At 37.2% G+C, this 19,606-nt stretch overlaps 1 protein-coding gene across 5 annotated transcripts in view; it reads right to left on the bottom strand.

Annotated features, from left to right (window-relative positions):
* The window catches only part of LOC124556796 (formin-binding protein 1-like), a 358,048-nt gene that overhangs the window by 50,820 nt on the left and 287,622 nt on the right, over window positions 1-19,606 (bottom strand). For all 5 annotated transcript variants that reach the window (XM_047130811.1, XM_047130808.1, XM_047130809.1 and 2 more), the window contains exon 7: window positions 7,756-7,977. In XM_047130811.1, the coding sequence (XP_046986767.1) occupies window positions 7,756-7,977 (222 nt within the window). The remainder of the gene's footprint in view (window positions 1-7,755; window positions 7,978-19,606) is intronic.

Here is a 19,606-nt window from a genome sequence, read left to right as displayed (position 1 = left end):
GAATCATTCTCTTTGACTTAAGTTCATTTTAAAATCAAATAGTGGTTCATGTTCTTTAAACCTGGCACATACTGCCATTTGAATAAATGGAAAGACAGCTATTGAAGGATATTAAGCCAAACATTTTAAAGCATTTTTACATGCTCTCGCATTCCTTATAGTGCATTTCTTCAATAAAAAAAAATTACCCATATCACAAACTATAGCCTCTCCAAATTTGGAAACTTTGTTTAAAACAAGAGTACCACACTTTTAACAGGACCAAATCGGCTGACTGTAACTCCATACCTTTCACAAATTATACATAATTTCTCAATAAAAAGCAATAAAAGATTAAAATAATGATGTCTTAAAATGACACTCAAATTTGTTCAGTATTTTTTTTCCATTTTACTCATGAAGTAAAACACTGAAAATAGTTATCAGCCTCTTTTTGGTAACAAATTATTCAACACACAAACTACTTGATTTCCTTGTTTCGCATTCTTACTGTCTAAGTACATTTAGTTTATAAAAATCGGACACCTCTCAAAACCTCTGAAATCATTCACAATGTTGATTAAGCTCATGGAACGCAGATAAAAACATCAGATCTATATTAACATAATCCAGAAAAGTTTTAATAGTAAGCACTAAAATTGGAATATTATATTGTAATAATAGTTGGATTTGAAACAGAAAGAGGAAAAAGAGGTACATTCTTTTACCTATCAGGCACCTTACTACAGCAAGACTGAATAATATGAGACACTAAAACAAAATGCCTTTTTTTTTCATTGGTCATAATTCTCCATACCTAAATACTTTTGTCAGAAAGAAGTCACAGCAACAATATAGTGAAAAGGAACACTTTTCAATGAAGAATCCAGTTGTCATTAACAAATCTACGTACCACCCATACACGAAGCTTTCCTTTTCTACAGCAACTTTGGTTTTCTTAGCTATGAGCTTAATTCAAAAGGGGAAAACTGAAGGATTATGAAGATGCTGCAAAGGAATATCTACTTACCATTTCAGTTTCTGCTAACCCTGGTTCATCGCAAACTGTACCAGAGAATTAAACAGATCGAACATGTTATCAGTTCCACGCCCTGCCTTTAGGTTTCAACCATAACAAAACCATCGATCAGTGCCCAGGGGGAACCTTGTGGAGGTAGTGCAGCTGAAGCATACATGTAGTGAGTGTGGACAAAAGGCCTGAGAAGGCAGATCTACTTACTGTCAACACTAGGTTAATGGGAGTTCCCAGCCAATACCCATGGTATTCTTGTCAGAGAGATTGCCCTCACCCTATGTAACAAGGTGCCAACAAGCACACTTAAACGTTACCTCTACCATATGTCTCTGCTACGAGTGTACACATACATGTTAGAGTGGGTGCTGCACAGACAATTTTAGGGGAAAATTTATGCTGTCTGCCCATGAGCTTGGTCATGGCATCAAACAGCCACTAAAATAACAAACTGCATATGTTAGTGAGCTGGCATGTCAAATTACTGCCCCAATAGAGGTTCCATTATTTACTTTTTATTTAAACAACAGAAGCAGGGTACACAAAAATGGTAACAATGAAGATGATCTTTTAAGCTACAGATATCAATCCGACAGTTAGTCTAATTTCAGCAATAGATAAAGAGATGCAGCACACACTTTTCCCCTCCCACACCTGCTTCTCTTAACTACATTTATTTACTCTCTGGCTGAGATAGCATTACGTACAGTACAGAATGCTGACAGCTGAGAATATGGGCCAGCATAGGGCACACACCCATGAAAGTGTGCAAGTGTCAGACTGAAGAGTGCATGTCAAATGACAGAAATCAACATCAGATTTTGCTTATATAATGCATACACCAAGCCCTGAGATGAAGAGTACACTCAAAAATAAATAAAAATGTGGGAAGGGAGACAGAAATTCTTTAGAAACAAAGATGAAGATATTGATGTATTACATGTATCCCATAAATGTAACTGTGAAAGATGTGACAGAAAATCATATGGAGAGCTTCTATTTTTAGTAGCTTCATGCAATCTATTGGGCATTTTTCCTTATTGTTCCTTTTCTTTCTTTCGCAATGAATGAATTAGGAATGTTTATAATATGCTGTTAAGATCACAAATTCTGAGGCAGCAATTTGTTTTAATACATTACAATACACTGAAATTTTGGTTACTGTTTGAAGTTTTCAGGCTACTGTTCTATAACATATAGTTTTAACTCCATCTAAATGTACTGGAAGGTAAGTGCAGCAGTGTGGAATTACAGCTAGAAAGCTGTTCCATTTTCCTTTTAACTATAGCTATCATGTTTTCACAATACATTAATGGGAGCTTCTGAAACTTAGGAGCTCATACAGAGGGTTATTGCAGCCAGCTTCTATAAAGTAAGAGTTCATAATGGAGATTACTACTAAAAGTGGAGATAGTGAAAATGATTCATTGTTTAAGTGTCTGACGAATAATTCTGACACACTACAAATTGTGACTACAGGCCAAATTTTGTTTGATGGTGATTTTTGACAGAGACTAAGAAGCACTGAAAAATAGCTATGGCATTGGAGACAATGGATGCAGAAGGTATTTTTCAGTCTAGTAATGGGATCATCTGTGGGCAGTTGACTACAACAGGTACAGTAGTATGTGGAATTGAGTACTGATGTGAACTTTGTGAAACTAGAATGCTGGGTGGGCCATGGTGAAGAAGTTTGCATTGGTAGTGGCGGGGGGGGGGGGGGGGGGGGGGGGGGGGAAGAGTCACCGAGTATACAAATCAAAGAGGTAATTGTTGGTAGAAGTGAGAATCAATACAGTCATCGTAACAGCTGATAAATCAGGAAAATATTTTAAATTTTTTCAGTAATTGCAACCAAATAACAGTATCATCTTTCAGTTGGAGTGGACCTTCAACGTCTAAAAATCTTATCTTAAAGGGCATGGGTATCAGAATATCACACAGTTGTGGACTTTCTTAATGGGAACCACTGCATATTTTAAGAATTCCAAGATTTTCAGGTTTGCAACCCCCTGCCCTTTTTATGTGATAATAGAGTCATTAATTTTATTTATTCTGTTTTCAGGAGGAGAAAGTGGAATCTAGAAGTGGTTAACAGCTATCAGTGGTATATCATGCTCCAGAATATAGAATAAATTGTGCGAAGAAACTGTTGATCTATTATTGGTTGCAGCAAGGAAACTAACAGTTGTGCTGAAGGAAACAGTCCCGTATCAGGCAGTAAAGTCTGTTTCCCACTGGGGTAAATTTTTCACATTTTAGTTTGTACAAAAGATACTAAAAAGTCTGGTAGTTCTGAGGTTCCATATAGACAATTTAATTGTGTATACTTAAATTTGTACATACAGGCAATGTAATCTAAGCCTTAGCTATTACTATTCCAGTCAAAACCTCCATTTTTTTTACTGTCTAGTCTGCTAGAACTGTCATTTGCAACACACGACACACTATCATAACCATATGGTTCACAGAAGCTCAGATGAGTAATAACAATACTGCTCCTCTTCTTCATTGGGCAATGAATAGCATTTTATTGGAGTATGTCAGATTTTGGAAAAAGAAATGTATGTTTGTCATACTAATATGTAAATAAATTTTTAGGCAGGTCTGCACTTGTAATTAACAACATTCTGTAACACCACTTAAATAACAAAACTGTAAACAGACATTATAATTTTTCATCTAAGCCACTAAAAAAGAAGTGTAAATTTAAGAACAAATGTTGAAGTGTCTTGGACAAAAATTTCCAGTCCATTAAAAAGATAAGGGGGGCATTTTCTATATCATAACAGGAGTACTGAAACACGTGGTGCTAAAGTCTTGGGAAAGATTTCCTCTGAACCTTTATTCAGAATAATGCTATCTATAAGCTGCAGAGGAGTTGAACACAACAGTTCACCAAAACACCCCATCATCAGTTCTTTAGAAAATCTGTCAAAAATGTGTACTGCGTATTTAGCTCCAGCAGCCCAAATATGTGAGCATCCCCCTGTACGGTCACAATTTCACTACGCATTCACAAGGGAGCATTCAACTTTATGGAAAGGAGTTTTCTATTGCTAAATAGCAGGGGGGAGTGGGGATAACGATGATTAAATTACCAAGCTTGCAGAAGAAATTTGCAAAAATGGTTTTATGAGTGCTTTCCAAGTATATAAAGATCAAATAATAGAGGTAATTATTCTGAAAGAAAGGCAAATTAAATAAGGTAATACCATTCAATTTTACAAATACCCCTAGTAGCGCATACGAAAGAGATATTGTGAGCAGAGTATCAGTGGCAGAAGTGGCAGTGAGTGCAAAGTATAATGCAATATCATACAAGTTATACACACAAAACTACAATGTAACATTTGATAAGCAACATTATAAAACAGATGTCACTAGGGACAAGCACTGAATGGTTTGAATGCTTAAAAACTATTTACAACAGTTAATATTGATGTGTAAGCAAACACAAGAGGAACTAAACCCTTACACATTCCAAGAATTTTCTTTTTCTCCCCTACTGAGTATTTTGTGTGCAACATTTGTTGGCAACTGTGGTTCTTCCTGTACGGTATGGGAGCTAAAGAATGGTTTCTATGGAAATCTAGCGAAGTTGTAACATTCTTTACAAGTTCAATAAAAAACAAATTTATAACTAATTACAAACAATTAGTAGTAGAATTCTAAGAGCACACATATTTGTGTGTGTTTTCAAAGATTACAAGAGATCATGACATGTTAAATGGGAAAACAAAGGCATGTGTGACAATATACATCATCAATATGTGACAAATTGGACAGATCATTAACAGTACAGTAGAACTCCAACTATCCTGAACACCAATTATCCACATCACTTTGAGGAAAAGGAAACTGATACTGTATGACTAAAACTGTAGGTTTTGTTCAATAGTTATTAGAGTATATAATAGTATACTGTATGTTTCTTTATTGTTCTAAAATCAATCCACAGCAAATGTATCAAAGACAAAATCTTCCAGTGAACAATTAACATACACGCACGTTGTTGCGTTTGTGATGCCCATCATTCAGTGCGGCCTACACGTGTCTGTGTTGTGATCGTAACTGTGCTGATACATCACTATACAATCCATCTTCTGTGTCTTTTGTTTTGTTTTATGTTTGTCTTTTAATCTATTGTGTGGCAGCTGTCTTATCATTGGCAGACAAAATAAAAATATTTGAACAATTAGATAAACACATGAGCGCTAAACAGTTAGATGAGGTGTTCAGCATTGGAACATCAACAATTTTGGACATAAAAAAACAGGTCTTTAATTTTAAAATTTGTTTCTGTCCTCGAGAATGAAGATGGGAGTTTGTCAAGAAAAGCGATGAAAACAACAAAGAGCTTGATGATGCCGCAATCAAGTAGTTTTTGCTCCAGCAAGCACAGGGAAACCCTCTTTCAGAGTCAATTATTAGCAAAACACCGAAACTTTTAGCCAAGAAAATCAACAGTTTGTCTTCATTTAAAACGAGCAATGGCTGGGTACAGACTTTGAAGACAAGGCACAATATTCATGGGTTGGATTTAAGTGGTGAAAAACTATCAGCAGAAAATTATTGAAAAGTTCCAAGTTGAAGCAGAATCTTATGACCCTGAATTTTTATACAACACAGACGAAACACGCCTCATTTGGAAGGCTTTGCCTGAAACAACTTTATCTTCCGAAAAATAAACTAGAACTCCTAGCTATAAGGTTAGTAAAGACCATGTTACCATGCTGCACTGTGCTTACTCTACAGGAAACCACAGAGGATATAGGCAAGTGGCTTCCTATTAATTCTTTTGATACTGGATTCCATGTTCTCAGTGCCAACAAAATCATTCCAGGTGTGAGAAAAGAAACTGATGGCCAGGAGGATGACACTGTCACTGAACCAGATGCAGGACCATCAGCTAATGAATGTTTGCGTATCTTGGCACTGTACTAAAATGAATGGAGCAACAACTTGAGCATGACCACATGCAGCTCCTAACCATCAAGTGGATGCGAGACTTGGCTGCACGAAAATTGCCGAAGACAGCAAAACAACTGCCTCAATCAGCATGTTCAAGAACTGACACACTATGAAGTACAACATAGTACAAAATCTAAATAATATTGTTCTGTAGTAATACATTAATATTACATAGTACATATGCAAAGATTTTGCTGGTTTTTTTTTTAAATAAAAAAAAAACAATGAATGACCTGTTTTCATGATTTATCCAATTATCCATATATTTGCTTATACGGATCGGATCCGCTCCCAACTCATCCAGATAACTGGGGCTCTACTGTACTTTAACCTGACGAAGTATGAAATTACATATTTGGGATATCACTGACACAATAGTGTGTGGCCTGTTTAGAGTCAGTTTTGTTGTTACCCCTGTGGCTGACAGAACAATTAGAATTTTTGGGTTCATTTTTGAGGTGTGGCAGTGAAAGTGGACTGTAATCAGACATAGTAGAAGTTAGGTTAACAAGTTACATTAAGTAACTGCCTTCAAGCTATTTACAGCATACTAAACAAGTTTAATGTGGAAATTTCTCAACTGTCAAGCTTTATCTCCTACTTTTGAGTCATACCTTTGTGGTTATGCCCCTGAATATATTTGAATAATTATTGTATGTATTTATTTATTTATGCTCTGCAATAACACTTTAAATGTGCATAAAATACCAATCATTTGCTAAAATGTATGTCAGATACAACAATATTGCAATGTTCTTAACAGAAAATTTTAAACCAACAGCTGATTACTGTAATTATTTTTTCCTTTAGCATTCACAACTTCATGAAAAGATTATATTTTAATATCACACAAGTTTTATCTCAGATAATTTGACTTCTGTCATTTCATCTTATAATTATGTCTTTAAGTTGGTAATTTTTGCAATTGTATTTATGTTAGCAATAAAGTTTCAGTTTCTCTTCAAAAATAGAATACTAGAACTTTCACAGAAATACTATTTACAGTTTTCTCTATTGACGCTTCTTACATTGGATTAACAATAGAAGCTGTATGTCAGAAAAAAACAAGCATTGTGGTCAAGTTTTAACTTCATTATCACTATACTACTGTCATCAGGAACATTTAATAGTTCACGAGAAATCACCTGTATTTGCCAAACCACACAGGCAGGTCAGGAATCTAATGCATACTTGTGAATTCATCTGTTGTGGTCTCCAGCTACAGTGTAATGTAGACATTTAGTCAAACTACAGAACTGCCAGCTAAATGATGAGCAAAGACCAAAGCTGATAAACTTTCATCCATCATATAAGAGTGGACTAATTATTTGAAAACCTAACTAGAAAACAACAATTAATGATTACTTTTTGCACTGTTGCTGCCCTCCATGTAAAAAATTATACAATTTCTCAAGTTTGGCAAGATCAGTATTGCTTTTCAAAATGATTATAATTCAGTGAGCCACATATTCATCCACATAAATACAAAATCACAATGGATTATGTAAACTTCATGTATTAAAAAAAATTAAAAATAAACATGAATGTATTCATGCTTATAACCAAAACCTTTGACACATTCCAGCACCTATCTACTATTAATGCACTTGATTTTACAATAAATGTTAAAATCTAAAGCATGCAGCTCAAGAAATGTAGAAAAAAAATACAACGTTTTCATTGGATGAAACCAGTACACCTTTCAGCTACTTAACAAAATTTACAACTAAGTGCAGTTGTAGACAATATTACAGAGTAATTAATCATACCTTAGTGGAACTGAAGATCCCAAACAATCCCACTCTTTTCTTAAGTTTCCCAGATGACATAGTTCCTTTCACTGTCATAGCTTCAGGCCTAAGAGTGGTAATAGGTACAGGGTTTATTGGTGGTGGCATTTCACCACTTTTAATTGCACTCAGGTCTTCAAAAGGTATGTCTTCTGGGGGTTGAAACCCCGATTTATACCTTTCTATCACAAGTTGTGTGTCCTGAAACACACATATTACCTTATTCAGTGACAGAAAGTGCATTACATCAATATTGGTAAAATTTAACAATTATTCAACTTTTCCTTCGCACCTAAATACACACTGGTACACAAGAATCATATAACATGAACAGTAGAGCGTGTGTTTGGCGAAGACCTAGCTTTTTTTAAGCAACAATTTATAATACAGTACCTACATCATTGCTACAACAAAGCATTTCAAAAGATCGGAAAAAAGTTAAAATTATTTCTATTTTCAAGAAAGGCCATCAGATAAATGTCCTTAACTACAGGAACATATGACTAGCATCAATCTGTTGGAGAATTTTGGAATATGCTTTTGCTTGGATTATGGATACAAAGAATTTCAGCAGAAATCAACATAGGTTCCTCACACAGCAATCTCAGGTAACACACCTTTCCTTACTTGTACACAAGATCCTAGATGCATTAGATAATAAGACCTGCAGTGATGCCCCATGTTACTCAACTTCTGTAATGTTTAGGGAACGAAATGCAAGTTTATGAAATATAAACCCCAGTTCCCAGAACTCGGGAAGATAGACGTTGACAGTGGATATTGTATCACAGACACAGTCCCTTTGACTGTTCAGAGGTATCACTAAACCCACCCAAAGATGTAAACAACCATGCATGAGCAGTGCCAATTAGATGGAGGGGGTCCGACAGCCAATCAGTTCCAGTCATTCCACAAGGAAGGAGGTACGCGGCTCGTGTTGTCTGTAGTTCAACCGTGCCTAGACAGTCAACACCACACTTTGATCGCATCCGCATTGTTACTTTGTGCCAGTAAGGGCTCTCAACAAGGGAAGTGTCCAGGCATCTCGGAGTGTACCAAAGCGATGTTGTTCGGACATGGAGGAGATACAGAGAGAGAAGAACTCTTGATGAAATGCCTCGCTCAGACCGCCCAAGGGCTACTAATGCAGTGGATGACCGTTACCTACGAATTATGGCTTGGAGGAACCCTAATAGCAACACCACCATGTTGAATAATGCTTTTGGTGCACCCACAGGACGTCGTGTTACAACTCAAACTGTGGACAATAGGCTGAAGGATGCACAACTTCACTCCCAACGTCCATGATGAGGTCCATCTTTGAAACCACGACACCATGCAGCTCCTTATAGATGGGCCCAACAACATGCCGAATGGATCGCTTGGGATTGGCATCACGTTCTCTCCACCAATGAGTGTCGGATATGCCTTCAACCAGACAATCGTCCAAGATGTGTTTGGAGGCAACCTGGTCAGGCTGAACACCTTAGACACACTGTCCAGCGAGTGCAGCAGGGTGAAGGTTCCCTGCTGTTTTGGGGTGGCACATTATGTGGGGCCGACGTACGCTGCTGGTGGTCATGGAAGCGCCGTAACGGCTGTACGATATGTGAATACCATCCTCCGACCAATAGTGCAACCGTATCAGCAGTATATTAGCGAGGCATTAGTCTTAATTGACGACGATTCGCACCCCTATCATGTACATCTTGTGAATGACTTCCTTCAGGATAATGACATCACTCGACTAGAGTGGCCAGCATGTTCTCCTGACATGAACCCTATCTAACATACCTGGGATGGATTGAAACGGGCTGTTTATGGACGACGTTACCCACCAACCACTCTGAGGGATCAACACCGAATCGACGTTGAGGAGTGGGACAATCTGGACCAACAATTCCTTGATGAACTTGTGGATAGCATGCCATGATGAATAAAGGCATGCATCAATGAAAGAGGACATGCTACCGGGTATTAGAGGTACCGGTGTGTACAGAAATCTGGACCACCACCTCTGAAGGTCTCGCTGTATTGTGGTACAACATGCAATGTGTGGTTTTCATGAGCAATAAAAAGAGCGGTAATGATGTTTATGTTGATCTCTATTCCAATTTTCTGTACTGGTTCCAGAGCTCTCGAAACAGAGGTGATGAACTTTTTTTATGTGTGTATTTATAAAAATGAGCTGTTGGGTGACCATAGTCTTCATGGGGCAGTCTGCAGATGATACTGTTGCATGAAGGGAAGCTGTGACACCAAATTACTGTTATGAAATACAGGACAATCTGCAGAAGATCAAGGCCTAGAACAAAAATTAGCAGTTGAGCCTCAACTAGCATATTCAATGTATTTAAGATAAACAGATGCAAAGTCCCATTATAGTTTGATTACATGATTGGCAATCTATCACTGGAAACAGTGACAACCATATTATATTAAAATATGTAGCTGTATACATCCTGAGCAGTTTACTGTTACTAAGTCAACATTGTTCACTGCCCATGGCTGGGCAGATTGAGTCACATCTTAGTGACTATATATTAAAACCACAACTAAAGCTAGCATAGCAGACAATAAGCATTATAAAACAAAGTTATGAACAATGGTTACAAAAAACAATTTACAGTTCTTAAATGTTTCCAGTTTGTGGTTTCACGTGTGGTGTTGATCAGTCCACAACTCCACTTGTAGATAAAAATTGATTTACAGAACATAGAAATTGTTGCTTGAGCACACGCATCAGTCTGGCTCTGAACACCCTTATTGTTAATGTTCGAACATCCAGTGGTAATTTGTTGATCATCATCAGGCTTGCTGTGGGGCAGTGCATAAGATATTGTGATTAAGTACTGATCTGTTATCACACATCTGAGCTTCCTGAGCAGATGAATTACTCTTGAGAGTTTAGACCACACATGAGCAGTGTATTCAGTCCACATCAGCTTATTTTCATTTGTGATTTCCAGGAGTCCGACACTATCAACATCTGCTATGCATCCACAGTCATCAAGGCTTTGTAGTATTTTCTGAGTTTTATCATCATTTAATTTCATTTTGTTTGCTTTGAACCACTTTTTGGCTACTTCAGATAAAATTTCAGCAGCCTTCAGTGACTAAGCTGAATTTCTACCATGAGTCATTAATGCTGTATCATCTGCAAAGAGATGACCATCACAACTAAAGCCATTGTCAAATATTAAAAAGGGCAGAGGGTCAAGTACGGAGCCCTGTAGTACATTGCATTTCCATTTCGTGAGATGATGTTCCTTGGATACAAACACACTGCCACCTGTGTCTTGCCTAGATTACAAAGAAGTCATGCAGTTCTTCTTTTTTTCCAAATACTTCTAATTATTTTTGTTGTTACATCAAGCATTGCAGTAAATACAGATTCGCCTCTTCTAAATTCATGTTCGTTATCCAGGATGAGGTGGTTGTCTTCTGTGGTCAAGGTGCTACTATTGCTAATGCTTATATTGCTTGTAAACGCAATTTCTAAATCTTGTACTTCAGCTACATTATTCCCAACAACGTCAACAAAATATTTGTTAAAATCATCAGAGCTGCAAGGATTTACATGGGCAGGGGGTCTTTATTTGCGTTCGTTAACCAGTTCCCAGGCCACTTTGCACGGGTTGGGAACTTCACAAATAAACCTAACATTATATGCCTCCTTGGCAACCTTTACTTCCTTCCTGTAGATTCTTTTAGCTTTCAGATAATAGCAATGAAACGTATCTTTGACCCCGGTATCTGTTGCTGTTTTACCTTGGTCATTTAGCGGCAAAACAACACACTTTATGTTTTCCCAGCTTGGGAGTGTACCATGCTTCTCTCTGCCTATTTTTATTCTGTTGTGTAGCTTACAGGATTCTTTACGTTTCCTGATGGGGAACAGTTGACAAAATTTATTTTGAGGAGCTGGAAAATACATTTAAAAGCATCACTTGGTCCAGTCCTACAACTTCAGACAGTGTGGTGAAAGAAGCGCTGTATCATTGTGAGAGACACAGAGGTGAGAGAGTGCGCTGGGACTTGCCCCAGGTCACTACTACTAGCACCACGTCGTCATAACGTGCCTGTGCATAACAGGCAAAAGACTGCATCATAATCGAAGAATGAAATTAAAAATTAAAATAACTTTTCCAAACTTTGCCAGTGTATGCTTCAATATATTAATCTTAACATTTTGAAATCTCAGAATGGTCTCATGAATACGTTTTGCTAAATGTATTATTTTAAGAAAAAAAAGGCACTAAATAAAAAAGCTAGAGAGCTAAAATTGTTCAGACTGTGCAAATGTAAGTCACAATCAAAAGTTACAAGTCTCAACTTGATCGGAGCAATATTTTGGTCAAAATTGGTGTTTTCATGAAAAATTGAAGGTGCTTAATATTAGACCCAGAAAGATGAAAATTCGTATTGTAGCCTCAGTTTGACGTAAAACCACTAAACATGCAATACCAATAAGCTACCTCTATTAGTGTGCAAGTAATTTACTGAAAACTAAATTTGGAACTAAAATGTCACTATTCGTAATAGATTAAGTATCATTTGTATTTGTTAATAGGAAGTTCTAACTGCAGCACTTTATTATATTCATTAAATAATACAGCTGTACCAAGTTTCGAGACTTTGTTGTAAATAACAATCATTGTACGAATTCTTACTTAAAGAGGAAGTTCAGAGGTCATATTCCAGGCTAAAAAGTCTAACTAGCAAAGTTTAAATGCAGTCGTCCTAAAACTTTGTAACTAAAGCCAACTTAATTTCATTCAAATAAAAAATTAAGAAGACTGTAAACTGTTAAATGACAGAGAAAGGGGTCATTTAGATGCTGCTCTCTGTGCCTAGAGCAAATGATAGCAGATGTTCCATTCAGCTGACATTGCGTCCATATATAAGTACGGCCAGAGATGTAGTGAGGAGGAGACACTTTGTACCAAGCCATCAATCTGTCCACATCAGTCAAATGCCGGCATACCATGTGCCTCAGGTGACATCAAAGTTAGCCACCTACAAACCATGTTTTCAGCAAAAGTAGGAAGTGAACTCTAGAGGACTGTACACCATCCTGCATCGCTTAGTTTTCACAGGAGTAACTGCTTGTGTGTCGCCCATAATTTAAAAGATTCTATTCAAGAAGTGGATGAAATTAAAAAAAAGAGACTCAGAATTGTATACTCCCATGCTGAAATGAATCAGTGCTATGTTGATTCCTTGTATTTCAGGCAGTGATAAATACCTGAGGCTTACATACATTGGAAATTTAAACTTGCAAAATGTGTGTATGGGCTGTACAATATTAAGTTTTCAAAACTTATAAATAGATGTTTGAGAAACTTAGAAGGAGAAGAAACACAATTAACTAACTCTCGGTGTTTTGTTTCTTGTAAACGGCCACCTTAACTGACACACAATGATGTGCTTGCCCTGTAACACTGGTGTCTTTTTATGGATATATGTAGTGATTTGCGCTGATGATTAAACTCACTTAACAGCAACTTATACTCTTCAGAGACAAAATGCTTTCATTATTTTAAAGTAATCTATGACATGGTTACTGCTCATTCTAATATGAAAATCACCAGATTTAAATGTAACATTGTCTGTGAAAATATTTACAGTTAAATTATGTAAACAATACAAGAAAAAGCAGTTCCAGTCAGAAGTTGTCATGACAGTTGTGTTACAATTACTTACACCCTACTTTCCCCCCTATGAACCATGGACCTTGTTGAGGTGGCATGGGATGGCTTGAGTGCCTCAATGATACAGGTAGCTGTATCATAGTAGCAACCACAACACAGGGGTATCTGTAGAGAGGGCAGACAAATAGGTGGTTCCTGAAGAGGGGCATCAGCCTTTTCAGCAGCTGCAGGGATGACTGAGTGACAAGGCCTTGCCTTGTAACATTAGCCTACATGGCCTTGCTGTGCTGATGCTGCAAATGGCTGAAGAAAGGGGCAATCACAGCCATGATTTTTCCCGAGAGAATGTTGCTCTTCTGTATGATTAAATGATGATGGTATCCTCTCGGTAAAATATTCTGGAGGTGAAATGTCCCCCATTTGGATCTCTGGGCAGGAAATACAAGGTCGTCGTAATCAGGAGTAACAAAACTGACATTCTACAATGTGGAGTGTGCCTGTTAGATCCCTTAATTGGGTAAACATGTTAGAGAATTTAAAATAGAACATGGATAAGTTAAAATTAGATAAAGTGGTAATTAGTGAAGTGTGGCGATAGGAAGAACACAGCTTCTGATCAATTCAGTACAGGGTTATCAACACAAAATCAAATACAGATAATGGAGGAGTAGGCTTAATAATGAATAAGAAAATTGGAATGTAAGCTACTAAGAACAGCAAAGTGAACACATTATCATAACCACATTAGACGCAAGGTCAACACTGAACACAGTACTACAAGTAGTACAATTCAGTACCAGCTAATTCAGCAGATAATGAAAAGGTTGAAAGCATGAATAACGATGTGAAGGAAATTATTCAGATAGTTAAAGCAGACAAAAATTTAATGGCACATTGGGAGACTTGAATTTAATAGTAGGAAAAGGAAGAAATGGAAAAATAGTACGATAACACTGACTGAGGGAAAGAAATGAAAGAGGAAGCCATCTGGCAGATTTTGCATGAAGCATAATTTAACCAATGCTAACACCTGGTTTAAGAATCACGACAGAAGGCTGTATACATGTAAGATACTTTGAGATACTGTAAAGTTTCAAATTAATTACGTAATGTTACTAGGATAGAGATTTTGAAACCAGATTTTCAACTGCAAGACATTTCTGGGGTGAATGTGGACTCCGTCCATATTTTATTGGTTATGAACTGTAAGTTGAAACTGAAGATTTTGTGACAAGGTACGAAACTGAGGCATGGGACATGGACAAGTTGAAAGAACCCAAGATTATTGAGAGTTTCAGAGCATAAGACAACACTGGACTAAAACAAGGCAAAGCAATAGAATAGAAGACAAATGATTAGCTCTGAAAGATGAAATAATGAAGGCAGCAGACAAGCAAATATGTAAGACTACTAAACCCAGCAGAATTCCTTGGTTTTCACAGAAGACACTGAACTGAACTGATGTAAAGAAAAAATATTAAAAAATGCAGCAAATGAAGCAGGTGAAAGGGAATACAGATGACTAAAAAAGAATTGGCATAAAGTGCAAAATGGCTAAGCAGGAATGGCTACAGGATAAATGTAAGGCTGCAGAAGCTTGTGTGACTGGAGGAAAATTTGACGGCACCTACAGGAAGATTAAAGAGACTTTTAGTGCAACGGGAAGCAGCTGTAGAAATATCAGGAGCTCAGATGGAAAACCAGTACTAAGCAAAGATGGGAAAGCTGAAAGGTGGAAGGTATATACAGAGTCTGACAGAAAACTGTAACTCTTTGTCAGGCTCTATCTAGATACTGATATTGTTGTTCGATTTGAGTTACGAGTATGTTGTATTATGGTCTTTGGCTCAATAGATGTTAGTACTTACATCTCAGTATTGAGAAAACAACACGGCTGGGGCATGCTTGACATTCGAGCAACGAAAATGTATTGTGCAGTGGTTTTTCAAGTTTGATATTGCAGTTGAATTGGAATGTCAGTGGAGGTGGGAGTTTGAAACAGAACAGCCAACCTGCCTAACAATTAAACGCATCACTGACAAGTTTGAATTGCATGGAATGATTTGTGATATTCACAAAGGAAGATCAGGAAGACAGCGCACAGCTACAAGTCCTGCTTCATCGGCTCTCGAGTTGAAACATTTGTTAATTCTCCACAGAAGTCTGCTACTCAATGTGCACATGAAGTGGGGGTTAGCAGAACAAGCGTACAAAGAATTCTGAAAGCTGCAAAGTGGAAAGTATACATTCTATGATTAGTGTATGTGATTAATGATGACAATCCTGATCGCCGAATGCAATATTGTGAGTGGTATCAGTAAATGGTAACTGATGACAAACAATTTGTGATGAAGGTAGTGTGGAGTGGCGAGGCACAATTTAAACTTAATGGAACCGTGAATCGGCATAACAGTGCACACTGGGCACTGGAAAATCCACATGTTTATGTGGATAAAGTGGTCAATCTACCAGAGGTTCAAGTGTGGTGTGGACTATCATCTAAAGGGTTAGTAGGACCCTTTTTCTTCACTGGAGAAGTGTACCTGGAAATGTTACGCACATCAATTTTGCCGGGTATACGTGTGCTTTATGGAGCTGATGAAGAGGTCTCCTACCAACAGGACAGGGTGCCACCATACTACCACCTAGCTGTATGAGCTTTCCTGCATGACAATTTTCCGGGGCATTAGATTTGACAAAGAGGGCCCATTGAGTTCCCTCCACGGTCACCAGATCTAACACATATGGACTTTTACTTGTGGGGAACTGTGAAATCTAACATCTATCTACATAAGCCATGCACAATGGAGGAACTTCACCAGGAGATTACAGTGACGTGCAGCGATCTCCAATGTAACACTGACTGACATAGTTGTGATGACCACTCGTCGTTCTGTTATGAGTATAGCCACCAACTGTGAACATTTTGAACATTTAAAGTAACCATGTGCAAAACTGAGTGTTGTACAACACGTGTGATCAATTATTAAATGTAAAATAAACACATAAGTAATACTTTTTGTTCCTTAAAGCGAGTATACATTTTTCTGGCGGACTTTGTACAGAGCAGCTCTACAAGGGAAATGAAATTGAAGGCAATATGATAGAAAGACAACAGGAAATAGATGAATAAGGGATGGAAGCTATGCTACTGGGAGAAGACTTTGATGGAGCACTGAAAGATCCAAGTTGAAACAAGACCTCTGGGTAGTAGACATTCCCTCAAAGTTATTGAGATCCTTCGGAGAGCCAGCCATGACTAAACTATTCCACCTGGTGCGTAAGAGACAAGCAAAATGCCCTCATACTGAAAAAAAATTCCAATTCCATAAAAAGTAGGTGCTGACAGGTGTGAATATTATTGAACTATCAGTTTAACAATCCATGTTTGCAAAATATTAACAACAATTCTTTACTGGATAATGACATCATGAAAGATTAAATTGGGTTCCAGATAAATGTAGGAACACACAAGGCAATACTGACCCCATACTCTATCTTAGAAGAAAGGTTGACGAAAGGCAATCCTACAGTTATATCCAGTTATACCATTTGTAGATTTAGAGAAATGTTTTGACAATGTGGACTGGGATATTATACTCTTTGAAATTCTGAAGGTGTTAGGGATAAAATATAGGGAGTAAAAGACTATTTACAGCTTGTACAGAAACCACACAGCAGTTATAAGTCAAAGAACATAAATGGGTAGCAGTAATTGGAAAGGGAGTGAGACAGGATTGTAGCATATTCCCGAAGTTATTCAATCTGTACACTGAACAAGTAGTAAAGGGAACCAAGAATAAATTTAGAAAGGGGGCTGAAGTTTAGGGAGAATAAATAAAGACCTTGAGGTTTGCCGATGGAATTTTAATTCTTGCAGAGACAGAAAAGGAAACAGAAGACCAGTTGATCAAACAGATATTGTCTTACAACATTAAAAGATGAACATCAACAGCAGTAAAACAAAGGTAATGGAATGTAGTCTGGTTAAATGGGGTGATGAGGGAATTAGATCACAAAATGAGACAAGTGGAAAATGAGTTTTGCTATTTGAGCACCAAAATAACTGAAGATGGTTGAAGTAGAGAAGATGTAAAATGCAGACTGGCTGCAGCAAGGAAAGCATTTCTGAAAAAGAGAGATTTGTTAACATGTAATATAAATTTAAGTGTAGGCTTGTACAAAAGTGAAACATGTACAATACGCATTTCACACAAGAAGAGAATAGACACTTTTGAAATGTGGTGCTGTACAAGAATGCTAAAGATTATATGAGTGGATCACGTAACTAATGAGGAGGTACTAAATCAAACTGGGGAGAGAAGAAATTTATGGCACAACTTGACAACAAGGAGGTATTGATTGATAGGACAAATTATAAGGCATCAAGGAATTGTCAATTTGGTATTTGAGGGAAATGTGAAGGGCAAAAATTGTAGAGGCAGACCTAGATATAAATACAGTAAGTAGATTCAGATGGATGTAGGTCTCGGTAGTTACTCAAAGATGAAGGCTCTTACACAAGGTAGGCCAGCATGGGGAGCTGCATCAAACCAGTATTCAGACTGAAGACAACAACAACAACAACAACAACAACAACAACCTACTTCAGCTTCGAATGGAGAAATTCTAGTAATGCTAGGGCATAAACTGAAATCAAATATGGAAAAAGAGCTGTGTGCTTTGGTGCACTGCATAGTTGCATACTCTTAAGGAATTAATAACAAGCAATGCCCAAATGCTTCTAGGCTATGTTGTCCTGAATAACAGGAAGCTTCTTTTGTAATAAATGGCAATTCTGAAGAAGATAAATTTCTATTGAAAGGTGGGAAAAGTGACAAATTGTTATCTAAGAAATCTGTTTGAATACACAAGACAATACAGAAAGAAGTAGCCCTTTAGGGACATAAGAGTGAAACTAATCCCAAAGGAATGGGGTGGGAAAAAAAACTTACAAATACAACCTCCAGTACCTAATTTCAAAAAAATGAAGAAAATAGAACTGCTACAATTATGTAAAAGAACAATAAGATGACCTAAATATGTGGACAACTATGCAGTTTTATACTGAATGTAGAATCATTTTGAAGATGGGAGAATTGACATGAAGAAGGATGGATGAAAGCAGTACAACAGTGTAAAGTAATATTCTCTTTAATCCATTGGAATATGGATCCACATACCAGTTCTTGCAAATAAAAATAACCATTGATAGCAAATGGGTGTTCCAATGTAATTCATGTGGAAATATTGAAATGTATAATACATGTTTACTTACAAAATATTATGCACAATTTAAAGTGTACGACTTGTGAGGAGATTTACACTCCACTGCTCGACTTAATACACTGAGGGTCTTTCTTACAGTTATGAATGAACATGACCTCCTTATGGCCATACACGGAATGCACATCTATACAGATAACTGAAGAAATTTATATGACACTTTCTCAAAATGTAATTTTAAAGAAAGATCTTGTATGCAAACTTAATACCACTTTGTTTGGACTGAAGCAGGAACCAAGAGCTTGGGACTTCAGATTGTTTATGACAAGTTTCCTCCATAAAATTGTCAAATGTGTAATTGACAGAGTTCTCCATGATGGAAGCTTTGATGACTAATATTTATCTACTACAACGTGTTGCTGATATTCTACTTGAGAGGAATGATAAAAACCAACTCATAGGTATGAAGAATAAATTGAAAGAAAAATTTTGAATGACATATTGTTGAATCAAAATTCTTCCTGGTAATTAATATACAGACAAACAATGGGAAACAGCTCCTTAGTCAACATTTTTACATCCTGCCCTTATTTAGACGATTAAATATGGAAGATGGTAAAGTCTAGATTGTTACTGATCATAAAGATGACATGCTGAGTTGCAGGCAGGCACAATGAAAAGATTCTAAAATTTAGACTTTCACGGCCGGAAATATCGTGTCCATTATAATTATCCGGGCTGTTATGTCGTGGTCGGTTGATGAATTTTGTCTCAGTTCCCAACGTTTCGTCTCAGACTGCGGGAGACATCTTCAAGGGGGTCTGTAGGTCGATGGAAGGTCCAAGTGGGTGTGTTGGACCTACCATCGACCTACAGACCCCCTTGAAGATGTCTCCCGCAGTCTGAGACGAAACGTTGGGAATTGAGACAAAATTCATCAACCGACCACG

The sequence above is a fragment of the Schistocerca americana genome, chromosome X (assembly GCF_021461395.2).
Source record: "Schistocerca americana isolate TAMUIC-IGC-003095 chromosome X, iqSchAmer2.1, whole genome shotgun sequence".
Taxonomy (NCBI): domain Eukaryota; kingdom Metazoa; phylum Arthropoda; class Insecta; order Orthoptera; family Acrididae; genus Schistocerca; species Schistocerca americana.
The sequence above is the reverse complement of the archived record's forward strand: the minus strand, read 5'-3'. Positions and strand labels throughout refer to the sequence as shown.